The sequence below is a fragment of the Fusarium verticillioides genome, chromosome 5 (assembly GCF_000149555.1).
Source record: "Fusarium verticillioides 7600 chromosome 5, whole genome shotgun sequence".
NCBI lineage: Eukaryota > Fungi > Ascomycota > Sordariomycetes > Hypocreales > Nectriaceae > Fusarium > Fusarium verticillioides.
Window position 1 is genome coordinate 2,150,838 of NC_031679.1, and position 13,643 is coordinate 2,164,480.

A 13,643-nucleotide genomic window follows, 5' to 3' on the forward strand; every position below is an offset into this window, starting at 1 on the left:
CGATAAGTGATCACCTGAGCTCCCCAGTACTTTGCCCGCAGTCTTGCTGCCAGAATATCGTCTGCAGGGGGATCATCCTCTCTGAATGCAAAGCTAGGGGCAACCCAATGCATACCCGAGACAGCATCAGACACGACGCCGACATTGCGGAACTTGTCTTTGCCAGGTTTGGCCGGATCTTCGGGGGCGTAAAACATTCGATGGATGCTGTTGAGGTGGGTACGCAAGTATAGCTGACCTGGATAGCTGTCCAAGATGCGCTGGTTAAAGCCTTCCAGGAGACTCATGTTAGGGTGAGGCATGTCATCTTCATATGATAGTAATCCTGATGGGGGAAGTTGCATCTCTGCAATGAGATCACTCTCGAGCTGCAGACAAGTCCAGAACGTAAGAGCAAGTTGGTTATACTTGGTTTCCTGGATGAATTCGCTGTTGCGCTTGATTCGTCGCATCTTGTCCAGGCTCCTGCAATATTGTTAGTCACTCCTGATCTGTGCTCTACTAAAACTCATAGCACTTACGGTCTCATGATGACTTGGAGCTTGTGGCTGGCCCTGTGGATGAAGGCAAAACTCTCCATCGGCCTGCCCAGCTGACCATGATACAGCCCGGCAAAGATGTTGGCGTACACATTTTTCATATTGTTATACGCGCCGGTATGGTTGCCAAGGATATCCGTAGCGTATGCAAAGTACTCCAGGCCAGGGATTACCTCGTAGTTCTTCTTCAGGCTGTAGCCAGAGCGGAAAGCACCTGTGCCATGGATAGAGGATCGACGACTATGAATGTTCCGGTCTTGCTCTTTAGGTGATGGCAAACCTGATGAATGGGAATGAGATGAGTACCCCGGCGGGGAGCCCTGATTGGGCGATGGCGGAATGACTCCATTGCGGAGGGCAGGGCTTCCGTGGGGAGGAAGAGGCTCTGTAGGATGGACGACATCCGGCACGTTGTCGCGATGAAGGCAAACTTTACCCAAAGCCAGAACCGTGAGGACTAGAGCGGTATGGATGGACCGATCTGGTCGACCGATACGTTGTGGCGCCGGTGTGGGTGGCTCGGAGCCATCTGGTCCTGGCGATCGTTTCCTCTTTGAACCTGCAGCTTCTGGTGTCGAAGAGCCTCCTCCAACCGCGAAGGTGGGCTTCGATGTTTGTGGCTTTGCTGAACGTGGCTGTGATGCAGGAAGGTTATCCAGAAAGTGCCTAACCCAGTAGTCCAACAGCTTTGGTTGAATGATAGGGTGCATGTTGAGAATGTTTTCCTTGAAACTTTCGACGTACGCCCACACTTTCGGCTCAGAGAAATCAGGGTTACCATCAACCAAAACACCTCCCTTGTATTCCACTTGGTCTGGAGGGCTAAGCCCACCAAGCTGGCCCCAATCAGCCGCGGGCGAAGGAGATGCCATATCGGACGAATCGTCGGCCATATCCAAGTTGCCATGGTCGGTTGGTTCTCTAACATGTCGCGAAGGGTGAGAGTCTTCACCTCGACCGTACACTATCAGAACACCCCTGTTCTGTTCTTGGCTGATGGGATATTCGCTAATATAACGCACACCTTCGCGCTCAACGTGATGTTTTGTAAGCTCCCGGATGGAAGGCCATTCCAAGAGCAGACCTGCCAAAGTCGTATGGTTGATGGGAATCGCGGGCTCGCCAGGGGGAACGGGTGGGCCTGGCTCTACCTCCATCTCATCCTCGGCCATCATACGCAATGGCATAGGCTCTGAGGATGGGTGATCGCGATGGGCGTCGTTATAGTACGGGTCCACAGAAGCGCCATTGGCGACGTAAGGCGATGCTGGCGCACGTTTGTACTCGTCCTCCACAGAAGATTCTGTCTTGAGAGCTGATGTCGCAAGATGTTTGGGCAAGAGGGATTCCATCTTGATCAATCTCTGATCAAATCGGCCCAGGTGTGACATGATCGAGTTAAGTGACGTCTGAACGGAGCCGAGACCCTCTAGAATGTCGGCTTGAGCTTTATCCGTCCTGCAATAATTCTTAGTTTTCTGCTATCAAGCCGATGTGAATCTCTCAAAAACCTACGCCTTGGGCACCGGATCACGGTATTTGCATTCCACGCCTTTTTCCTTGCAGGTTTTACATGGCTTCGTTTCGTCGCACTTGGCCTTCAGCTGCCGGCAGCTATCGCACGCCTATATCCAATTAGAACTTGCGCGCCTTCAAATCACAATAGGCTCGTACCTGAGAAGCTCTCGTGTTCTTCTTCTTAGCTGGGACGGACGATGAATAAACACTATAGAATGGTTCGTGAGGGGTTGAAGGATAACCTCCATGTTGCTCGTAGGGCGTCTGATGGGGCACGGGAGTAGGCGGCGGGAAGCTGGGCGCACGGTAGCCACCCGGTGTCGGGGGCATAGAAGGTGCGCCTTCGTAATTCATGTGTCGTGGTGGGTTATCTGGGTATGCGCCGGGAGGCGGTGGTGGTGGCAGCGAGGTCGGCGGAAGATGTGGTGTTGACGACATCCCTTCGGGCGCATGGCCCGTCGAGTTGGGTCGGCGTTGATCCTCGGCTGGGTCTCGTTTTATGGGAGGATCTCTTGGACCGTAAGGCGGGTATGGGTGATGCGCTGGATGCGCCGGCGACGGAGGTGGATGTGGGTGCTGCTGCTGAGGGTGCTGTTGCGGTGGATGTTGATGTTGATGCTGCTGCTGCTGTCGGTGGTAGTCTTGAACGGGAGGATAGGGCTCTGGCTCATGATGGCGACGATCGGTGTCGTGAAGCGATTGCGCAGGCGCAGCGTGAGAAGGCGTCGGCGGAGCTGAGGAATGCTCGATGGGTCGGGGAGGGTAATGTTGATACGGGCTCGGTGGAGGATGAGGAGGATGATGTAGAGCGCCGGGCGGAGGCGGAGGCGGCGGTGGAAGTTGATGAGCGTGAGGATGTGGTAGTGATACTCCTTGTTGAGGTGTGCCGACTGGCCACGAAGAGAGGCGTGGACGTTTACTATCTGGAGGTGCTGGATCCATGCTTGAGTACTATATATGTATGGTAGTACTTGCACACATAATCAGGAACAAGGCGAAGAGAAAAGCAGGGACCACGTAGAGGCGGTGGCCATGGATAGGTACAATACAATAGTAGAATGGGATAGGATAATGGCAGAAGCGAAACAAAAGACGACCCGGGGAGTGAGGTGAAGCTTCCAGCTGCTCTGGAAGCTGGAGGGGCGGATGATAATTGGGCCCTTCAGCAATAGAGGTAGAGGTTGAGAGGCATGGGGGTGGGTGTGTCTGAAACGACTGGGTACAATTACATGTACGTGTACGAAGTACTGCACTGTATGTACCGGAGGTGAAAGGTGAAGTTTTGGAGAGAGATTCAGGTAGGTAGGCAGGTAGACAGGCAGGTATCCGTAGAGAAAGAGATGGGATGCCGAGTAGACTCTTCCAGCCAGCCTGAGCCCCAGTGACGCGGTGCGGTAGGATCAGCAGTTGGGCAGAGACGAGATGGAGATTCGACAAGCTCTGGCTCGCTCGCTCGCTCGGTACCTGGGAGATGGACAACGGTGGGGGGCACAGACACAACGGCGGTAGCGAAAGGACTTTCGAAGGATGGGATCGGATGGTTGGGATGGCGGAAAAAAAAAAGGGACGCGCTCGAGACTGAGAGCTGGAGATTGAGGGAAGAAAGGCGCAAATTTGGCGAGCGAACGGATCGGTTCTTGGGCAGGTATGATGTCGACTCGAAGTCGAGCGCAATTCTGGGACCGACAGCCTCAAACCTCAAGGCACAAAAGACGGTCTGCCGGGGGGTAGGCGGGCCTGGCGCAGGCAGTTTTGGAGCCAATTGACGAACCGACCCTGCCGAGTTGACAGTCGGAGGAGGCTAAACAAGGCCAGGGGGTTTAAGGAACCTTGATGCTTGACTGTGACTGGGGGGGATGATGTCGGCGAAGACTTTTCTTTTTTCTTTGGCGGACCCCTGCTGCCCGTTTTTCTCTCCACCCCTGCACCTAAGAGACTACTTGGAGAACAGAGCAGATTTTCCAGCAAGATGGAAGTCACTGTACCGGTACCTGGAACCGCGAGTTCGTTCTGCGTTGCTGGGTGCGACTGGTACAGAGAAGAGACTGACGTCGGTCGCTACCCGCTGCCTTGGTTCGGGCTTGGGGTTGGTCTGGTTTGGTCTCTAACATGTTGTCCTCGCTGCTAGACAGGCAGGCCCTACCTCTCTCCTCTGCTAGAAGGATCCTTTTTCTATGGCTGAGCGAATATTGAAGTATATACATACAAGTCCGCCGGTTGGAGACTACCGCATATGGTCAACAAAGCGGGCGGAGGTGTTGCAGTCGTCAAAAAAAAAAATATGGATGTGAGAACAGATCAAGCTTGCAGAAGCACGTAATGGCAAGAACAATAGTACAGCATGTGCCAGTAAGCAAAGAAGCGCGGTAGGCGAACAACTCGGCACCGCAACTTTGCTGATACGGTACCCGCGCCGTACCGTACCGTGCTGTAATGGATGCTCACGAGTAGCGGACAAGTGAGAAGTGAAAAAAATCAGACCTTGGGTAAAGTATCTGGCCATGCGACGGACCGCCCAAAAGGTACAAGCTTCAGATGGGAGATGATGGCTGGGTGGAGGTGAACGAGATTGTGGTGGTGCGCTGAGTTGAGAGTTGAGTTACAGTGGAGGCCTCGTGGCCGCGGCGTGGAGCCCAACACCTCGGAGGCGTCTAGTAGCGCACGACGGATTTGCTCTACTCAATGTCTGACTAGCCTGATTCTCACAAAGAGATTTTTTCTGAAACTCCAGTGGATACTTTATTAGCTTGGGAAAATCATACAGCTGACTTGACTGTAGGTAGGCTCCAGAGGCATTGAGTGTTGTACGTACGTACGCAACTCCAGCTCGATTCAGTCACAGTGACAGTGCACTCGACTCAAGATGCAACGACTCGCCAGCAATGCACACAAAAGTACTCCGTACATACTACTCTTAGAGTCCCAGTACGTCAGAGTTTAGGTTAAGAGTCCCATCCATTCCTGGGTGAATCTCGGTTACTGGAAGTCCATTCTCGGTACTAGAGTTCAGTGAAACATCAAGCGAGAATTAGACGGATAAAGTAAGCTCAAGGTCCTACTTACTGTTAGAGCTCCTGGTCATTCCCGACCAGCTGCAGATCATGGAGAAGAAGGTTTTGCCGGTCCTTGCTTCCACATCACGGGCCGTTAGAAGAGGTGAAAGATAACGGAAATCTTGATACCCAACGCCAATGCTAACCAGCAATGCCCGGACACGCCGTCTAAGTAAGGTATGGATGTATGTAGGTACTGTAAAAGCGAGCGAGTGAGTGTAAGTGAACGAACGCATGATGATGGACTGTGGGCGGGCGTAATAGAGAGCACGTACTGTAAGGTAAGGTATAGTTAGGTACTTTGAGGGGTCAAAGTCCCCCAAGTACATTGCAGTAGGTACAGTACCACCAAGACCCTTGAAGATCTTTGAAATTTCCTGCGTACCTTGCCAGGTTGTCTATCCGTATTCTCGGTACATTCAAGCCCGACAAGTCTCAGATCTCTGTTGTTGAACGTACACGTACATCATTGCGCTCTGGTAAATTGCTTCAGTACCTAAGTACCTCGAAGATGCAGAATTCCCTCAATGCCCAAAGCTCGGGATTGCTGTGTCGATGAAGAAGCGAAGGAACATGTATGTATGTACAGCACGGACAATGATCACCATGACGGGACCTAGGTACCTACTAACTAATGCACAATCATTGATCGCAGCAGCAGTGCAATGCAACGAAACTCACCAGCAGAGCGAGCAGCCGGCAGCCTCGTTCAGCCACTAGGTGAACAGTGATCCCCCCCTGTAATGTCTGTACGTACGGATACCTCCTGCGGAGCAGTTTCTCGGCCACGTGAAAGGTCGCAGGTGACTCTTGTAGTAGCGGAAGCAAGCATGGATCGATATGACGACCAATGATGGGGGTTGCTTTTTTTCTTATGATCTCGTAGGCGGACAGTTTCCGCCCCAACTTGCAAGTGAGGGAGGTTGGCAGGGCACTCCAGACAGAAGTGAAAGTCGCAAAGAACCTTTGGTCAACAAGGGCAGGTGATTACTTCAATATCAGTATCCGCACATGAAAGTACTACGTTGCTATTATCATCATCAATGCGAAGTATGTATATGTACAGTAGATGTGGTTATCCTCGTTTTGAGCAGTGGCCACTCGTTGTCCAATGCTATCCCAGCCGCCTCTCACTCACAGACTCACGTTGGCATCCTGTCCAAACCTGCCAGAAACGTCATTTCCTTCCTCTGTCGGACATTAAGTTGTTGACAAACATTGAAACCGGGTCATGTCAACTTAGCAAGCACAAGCCACCTATCATTCAGTAGTCACCTGCCGGGAGGTTGTAGCAAACGAGATCGTCGATTTTCGTATATATACATAAAAGGAATAATTGTGAGAGTCTCTGTACCAGTGTAAATTTGAATCCAGTCTCCTTGTGAACGTGATTGATTAAGGTAACAAGAAGCAAAAACGGACGGATCACTTTGGGGTAGGGAGGACAGATTAGCCAATCATTACTGACCTACTGCATCAACAGCCGCACGTTACAGCTTGTGCTAGTCGCTACCCATGCTTATCGATCATCTGTCTGTCACCAGTCTAACTAGAATGCAGAATACCGTAATACTTTTACCAACCGCCAACTTCTTAGGTAGCCTTCGGGTCCGAGCTGTTAGTTATAGCAGATCTGACTCAATGAACCAAGAGTCATAACATCCGAGCAGACTGCCCAGTTGTGCAGGCCTTATTTCTACTATGTAGTACTCCTTACTCTTCGTTCCGATGTGACAGAATTTCCTTATACTCAGAGGCTTACATAGGTACTATGTATGTATGTCGAAACTTGACGCCAGATGGTTGACGGATCGACCAACAGTCCATCCACGTTAGACTACCTTACTGTACGTTTTGAGTTCGTGCTTCGAAGGAACACTTGGGCCTTCGCTGTCACAAGCTGTGTCATGATGACGATCTTCAGCAGGACGTTGAGCACTGCCATGTAGAGTATATCCATACAACCCTGATGATCTCCCTCAAGTGCCGGTAAGCAGAAACTTGAGTTGAAATAATGTAGTATAGGTACTATGTAACCCGAATGTCCACATCGTGTCTCATATGACGCTGTATATTTGGCGAGATTTGATGGAACTCCACAGGACAGACCCCAGGCGCGACAATTTGGATCAACCAGGGTCTTTTATTCTACTAGTTCTTCTACGAGTCCTTCCAATATTGGACATGATTTATTAGATACAGAATCCGCTCAACCCAGCCAGCCCGGGCCGTCCAGCGGCTCTAACGTCTCTTATTGATGAGATTTGCTGAGAGCTAACGTTTATTATGGAATCAGAATGCACCCAGGGCCAGGCGATGACATTGAATACCCGCCTAGGTACGGAGTACCTTGAGCCTCGATGTAATCAGACAGATGCGAAAGCCACTCTAGTGACGATCCAGAAGCTCATTCATCCAGGCCCACGCTTTGACCTGTCACACAGCGAGCGAGCAAGCGTTTATGTTGATCCGATCAAGATTTTCAATTACCGGTCTGCCATTTAATTATTCCTATTCTTGCTTTCGCTTCGAAAGCCAAGCCACGAATGGAAGTCGAAGCACAATCCTCAGCTTCTATGCTCTCGCGCTGACCGACAAAGTGAGATAATGATGGGCTTGGGATGACCTAAGTCGCCAGCTAATGCGCAACTAACAAGATTGATGCTCCTCTTGATGCATGAATACTTGGTCACGATGAAGCGACGGCCGTCACCGCTTCTTGCTTGTGCCCTTCACCTATTGATGTATGTACAAGTATGTATGGATGGATGGATGGATGGATGGATACGGTGAATCTCTTCCTCGGTCAGTGGATCCATCTATCGTCACAGGTAGATTTATTATTATAGGTACGCATGGGGCACGGTGCACCCAAAACTGACTTTCTCCGTAGAAACATAGGTAGGTACCTACTTGCATCTTATACGTGATCATGCGCTATCTTGCCCTAATGTTCTTTCAAATTCAATCGTCCCGAAATGCTTGTAGGGTGCCCATGTGGTTGGACAAGCAGTCAATATCACTTATTCATCAAGGACCATCCGTCCCCCTTAGCCATAAAAAAAGCTTCTGGAACATCGGGTTGTCTTATCTCCCTCCACCAAGGCCCCATTAGAATGCAACTGGGGGACGGATGCATATAGTGAGCTAATGGACACTTCGCCGGTTGTCCGATACTACTGGAAAAGGCAATTGGCCTGTAGGAAGAGCAGTGTCCCATAGTTTCCTGCATATAAGGTGCATGAGGCTACCTACATACATCTCCCGCTAAGTTTTTTGGGTGTTTCTTTTGGGGCATCCCTGACTGTACGCGGATTAATCAAGGGAGGATATTGTCGATGAACAGATACATGTTACCGCCGACTCAAAGGCGCGCTGAATCTGACTCGCCGAACGATTCAAGACCGCTTGCTCCGTAATAGCCTCGACCTGGTTGTCAAATCGGCCGAGGGGATCGCATGTATGTACGGAGTACTGTACATCTGGAGAGAATCATCCCACAGCCAAGCAGGCAGGTATGTATGTACTATGTATCTCTACCTGTACCTTGCATGGCACCGCGCCTGGCTGGGATTGATCCCCTTCCTTACTGTAACGTCGCCTGCTAGCATTCATGGATAGTACTTTCGTCAGTGAGCCTGTCGGCCACGGCTAGTTGTACATACATACTGGTAGTATCTGAGCTAGGTGAGCATTCATACCCAACATTTGCCTCTTGTCAAACAAGACACAGATTCGATCTCGAACCGAAAAAGACATACAGTACTCCATACACATCCAGGGAGCACTGCCGTCTCCATGCTTCCAAACCCGATTGTGGCCAACATGGAGAAGGGTGTGTGCTTATACATAGTTTGACTCGATGGAATGGTTTTTCTTGAATGCCACTACTCCGTATTTTGTGTTACGATCCCTCTATTGAGATGTCACACCGGCTTTTCTGCCTGTCTTCGGCTTGACATCCGCTTGTAATCGCCAATTGGCCCAGCCCTGCTTCTCAAGTAATAGATCAAGTTCATGTCATGGTCAAACCATTGATCTGAGGATTTGATATTCTTGGCTGTGCTGTGCTACCTTTGTAGCATCGATCTTAACATCCATTGCTCAAAGCTCGGGCGACGTCAGAGGCGTGGCAATAATCAGAGCGATGGATACATAGCCCACAGAGCAGCGAAATACTTAATACAGTACCTACGTTAACTACGGATACCTGGGCATACAGGTTACAATTATTACTGGTTACCAAGGTTGCTGGCAATTTGCCATCAACCCAGTCGTTGGCGAGCTCAGGTGTCAAACCCTGGCTGAAAACGGTGAGAGACGACCTCTCTTCAGAGCTTTCCAGATCGCCGGGACGACGCTAATGGATCAAGAACTCCCTTGGGGTTCGTCTGGCAACGTTGGCGTCGCATTCAGCGACGTCATGTGTGTGCGAAGGCAGTGAAGCGATGCAGGGGGATCGCTCCAGACATGGGTAACCGTATGAGAGAGTCCCAACACTGCTGAGCGGACATGAAATGTTACTGTTAGTCAGTAGGTCTAAACCGGTGACGTCCCCACTGCAGACACTCACACTCTAGGCATGTACATACCTTGGGTACTGTAAGGTTTGAGAGGCGGTGCGGTAAAAGGTATGGTACGGCACCATAGGCGTATGTACAGTACTGTACATAAGTAGACGTGGGCGTAGTCTACAATGAGACAAGCCACCCACACACCGACAGACCACGACAGGCACCGACAACATGGAACTGGGTCAAGCTGACCTCTCAGAGCCGTCACCGACTACACAGCAGCAGGGGGTCGTAAACGACTGGGAGAAAAAGCAAAAAGGCCACGGCAACGAGTCAGTCGCGGCTCGTCGGCGTCCCCAAGTGACCCGGAGGTCTAACACACACAATTCACAACTTGGAAAGTTTAACAAGGGGCTCGTAGCCGCCTGCGGGCCGGTGCGGACGCGGAATCGGCTTATTCACTTTCCGTCCGTACGCTACCCAAGTACATACAAAGTAGTGGACTGGACTGAAGGCATCGTATCGTATCGTATCGTATCGTAATATCGTAGATGCTCGTGGTGACGGAGCAGCGCTAGAACAAAATAAGTGCAAGATGGTGACCTCCAGTCACGTTGGATCTAAAAGTATCCGTATTCCACCTTATCAAGGGCCAGATCTTTCTTCTGACGACAGGCCACACTTAGTTATTCGTATGCTTATTTAGCACTTCTCAATCTCTCTCTCTCTCTCTCTCTCTCTCTCCCTCTCTCCCTCTCTCCCTCTCTCCCTCTCTCCCTCTCTCCCTCTCTCCCTCTCTCCCTCTCTCCCTCTCTCCCTCTCTCCCTCTCTCCCTCTCTCCCTCTCTCCCTCTCTCCCTCTCTCCCTCTCTCCCTCTCTCCCTCTCTCCCTCTCTCCCTTACGCCGGTTGGAATAAGCTAGTCAGTCTAGCCGTTTCGTGAAGCTGGTTCATTTCTATGTACGACAGAGTAACATGGAGATACAGATTACAGTTGATCCTCCCACAAACTTAATGACACCTCGCTTATTTCTATGTGTTATTCTTGGTTGCCCTGAAACCTTCTTGGAGCTTTGCTGCCCTTGCTTGAAACTCAGCAAAGCAGGGGGCGGCCAATTCTTGAATCGAATCGAGACCCATTCAACCCGCTGAGGGCTGAGACACTGCAGGTGCCGTGTCCATGTCGTCGGTGACAGTAGAAGCCGTCGCTTCAGCATGTCATCGTCTCGTCTTCCTTGCTCGGCCACCAAGCCCAAGATGGCTCTGCGCCATGATTGTATCCAACAGTGTTCACCAGTCACCAGTTGTTCCTCTTAGCGGGTAAACAAGCCTGAATCGTACAAGTAATTGGGGGTAACATTGGGGGGGCTCCTTTACAACAACACGAGCTGTGTGTCTGTCTGTTCTTGATGCTGATGGCCCCCATAATAATTCTTTTACCCAAGTCTACGTTGTTACCCTACATTTCAGAGCTACGACATAGATTCGCAAACCCATACCTATTCCAGTGATAGTAGCTATTAGCCGCTTTGCACCGTCTTTTCTTCGTTGTTCTAGAAGACGCACTTTTATGACCTATCGACTCTGTTCAGCTCCCCCGAATACAGTCAGTCCTGGCGTGTGTTGACGCCGCTATTTACCCGCCGGGCATCAAGCCCGACTCCGCACAACCCAGCTTGTACATGGAATTATTGTCAACATTGACCCAACTTCCATTATGATCAGTGATTCCTTCAGATACATCCATTTGGGTATGGTAATAGCAAGCCCAGTTCTCAAGTACGTATGTAGTATTGAGTTGGCTTACTCCAAGCGATGAAATATCAATGGCTGAAATGAATGCCCTTGGCCAGATCCCAATATCCGACATACGACATACGGAACGTGATTACAAGTTTATTACGGAGTACCCTAAGCAATATGCAGGTTACCAATTGCAAGTATATCATTCAATACTAGGGCTGAGTTGCTTTCTACACATACAACCCAACGAGGTCATGTTCGTGTGACAATATGTAACTACCTAACCGGAGCTTCAAATCATGGTGGAAATGGAGCTCATAATCCGAAAGCGTCAACGGAGTTTCCTGTGCCGTTGGTCGATTTCCTTGCTAGAGACCCTCACCTGGATTCTAGTATCAACACTCATTAGAGTCAAATAAGACGAAACCATGCCACTATAATAGACGGGTGCTATCAGCCCAGGTACCCGACGCCACGCCTATGGAGGGGGACAGATCAGTCAGTACTGGGACGCGGATCTCAATCGCCATCTCTCTGGCTACGGCATTTGATATTTCCTGACTGACAAGCATATGTATCATCATCATCCGCACCGTGTTACTGCAAGTCACGAGAGACAATTTGCACACCGATGCGGGAAAAGTCTTTTGTTGGCACCAGTCACAAAAGTTGCAGAGCAGGGTTCTGATAATGCCCGCGGTGAGGGCCTGCCTGTTGATGTATGAGTTCCAAGTACTGCAGTAGTTACTGTGTTCTGTACGGATACAGCATATCGCGTTGTTATGATCAGCAACCACATGACCCTGAGATAATGCCCAACACATGCAAACTGATGCCAGTAGAGGTGCAATAGCGCGGGATGAGAGATTGATATCAGGCCATCTAAAAGGGTCCGAGCGGTGACCAAGGTCAAGATCGTTTTTGTCAACCATATCAACCAAAGCAAATCAACACATGAGGGTTGGCACTCGCTACTGAATCCTGATGTCTTTACTTCATGAGCAGATTTTGCAACCATTTACTCCAGTGTGTGCCTCTCGGCGTGTTCGTGTTCAACAACGAGACAGATAGCAAGAGTACGAGTAAGATGAGATGAGATGCCATATCGGTCCACACAGACCACGCGACGACGTAGCTAGGCCAAGGTTGCAGCGCCAGATTAATCGTATGTATGCGACCTTGTTTCGGCCGCCTTTTGTTTCCTGCCATTTAACTCGTCGCAGCTATACGAAGTCCTGGCGATGATACCTGTACCACCCATTTCAACGTCCCGAGCCTGCTGAGCGAATAGCTACAGCACAATTGAGCAATGTTCATGGTATGGTTTACACATACACATACACATACATACATGGTCAAGGATTTCGGATCAGGTCGCGTGGCGCGCCAGCAGCCCACAACGCGGCTGTTTTCACCGTTTCCGGTTATGTCGCTGAACCTAGTGCCACGAACCGAGATTGAAGAGACCCTGATGATATGATAGCGATAGCACTCCTAGGCACTCTGTCGCAAGCCATTCGTGTGATCCGAAGTCATAGTGAAAGCAACGTTCTGCTGATGGCCTCTAGATGATTGGTGTTTATCTTGCTGAAGGGATTGAGGCTTGCTAGCTGATACACGCAGTGCACGCACCAGTTCCAGAGTCCTTAGCATCTAATACACATGAAAAGAAAACTTTGTGTCGATCATGAGCTGGAGGGGTTGGAAAGTGTAATAACTCTCTGAGGACCTTGGCCTAGAAGCTTTGCCGGGGCATGAGCGGATAATGAGCCGGTCTTTTGTTCACCACGATGTATATCATCATATCGAGATTGAGAGACAGCATAGCCTCGCGAAACCTTCTCGGAGATAACCTGTGGCAACTAGACTCGACCTCGACAGCCCGATGATATCGCTCCTTTGAGGTCAATGCTACATCATCATCGTCAAGCGTTGAAATCGCCGACAAAAGGTCCGTGCCAGGCACTCTGAAAGCTGAGGCTTGCTTCGTTCCATAGACCGTTCTTGGCCGAGACGGAAGTAAATTGCCTCTGTTTGTTTCACGTTCAGGGTCAAGATGACCTGCTTCTTCGGTCTATAAGTTCAAGAGTTAATTTGGCTGTACTATGTACAACAACTGCGGCCGCTGAGTACAACAACAATAACGGCACAAAGATGTCGTTGGCAGTCGGTCCTTTTGCTCCATTGATTTCAATTGGCGGTTGTGACCGGAGGTTAGGAAACAATCGGTGACGACGACCTGCTGGTACATGTGTCGAATTTCACAGCAGGGATACTT

General features: G+C 50.3%; 2 protein-coding genes across 2 annotated transcripts; both read right to left on the minus strand.

The window, feature by feature from the left end:
* Nucleotides 1-10: 10 nt before the first annotated feature.
* FVEG_02723 (hypothetical protein) lies at nt 11-3,323 on the minus strand (the record flags this gene model as incomplete). Its single annotated transcript, XM_018890167.1, has 5 exons — nt 2,214-3,323; nt 2,055-2,164; nt 522-1,997; nt 116-465; nt 11-81 (listed from the first exon to the last, which is right to left on the minus strand). Exons 1-5 carry the CDS (start codon nt 2,997-2,999, stop codon nt 11-13), a joined length of 2,793 nt encoding a protein of 930 aa, XP_018746445.1. The 5' UTR covers nt 3,000-3,323.
* Nucleotides 3,324-4,999: 1,676 nt separating this feature from the next.
* Nucleotides 5,000-6,264, minus strand: FVEG_02722 (hypothetical protein; the record flags this gene model as incomplete). The annotated part of the gene is made up of 5 exons (XM_018890166.1): nt 5,000-5,056; nt 5,343-5,384; nt 5,496-5,553; nt 5,868-6,074; nt 6,257-6,264. The coding sequence occupies 5 exons, from the start codon at nt 6,262-6,264 to the stop codon at nt 5,000-5,002; spliced, it is 372 nt and encodes a 123-aa protein (XP_018746444.1).
* Between the last annotated feature and the right edge of the window lie 7,379 nt (nt 6,265-13,643).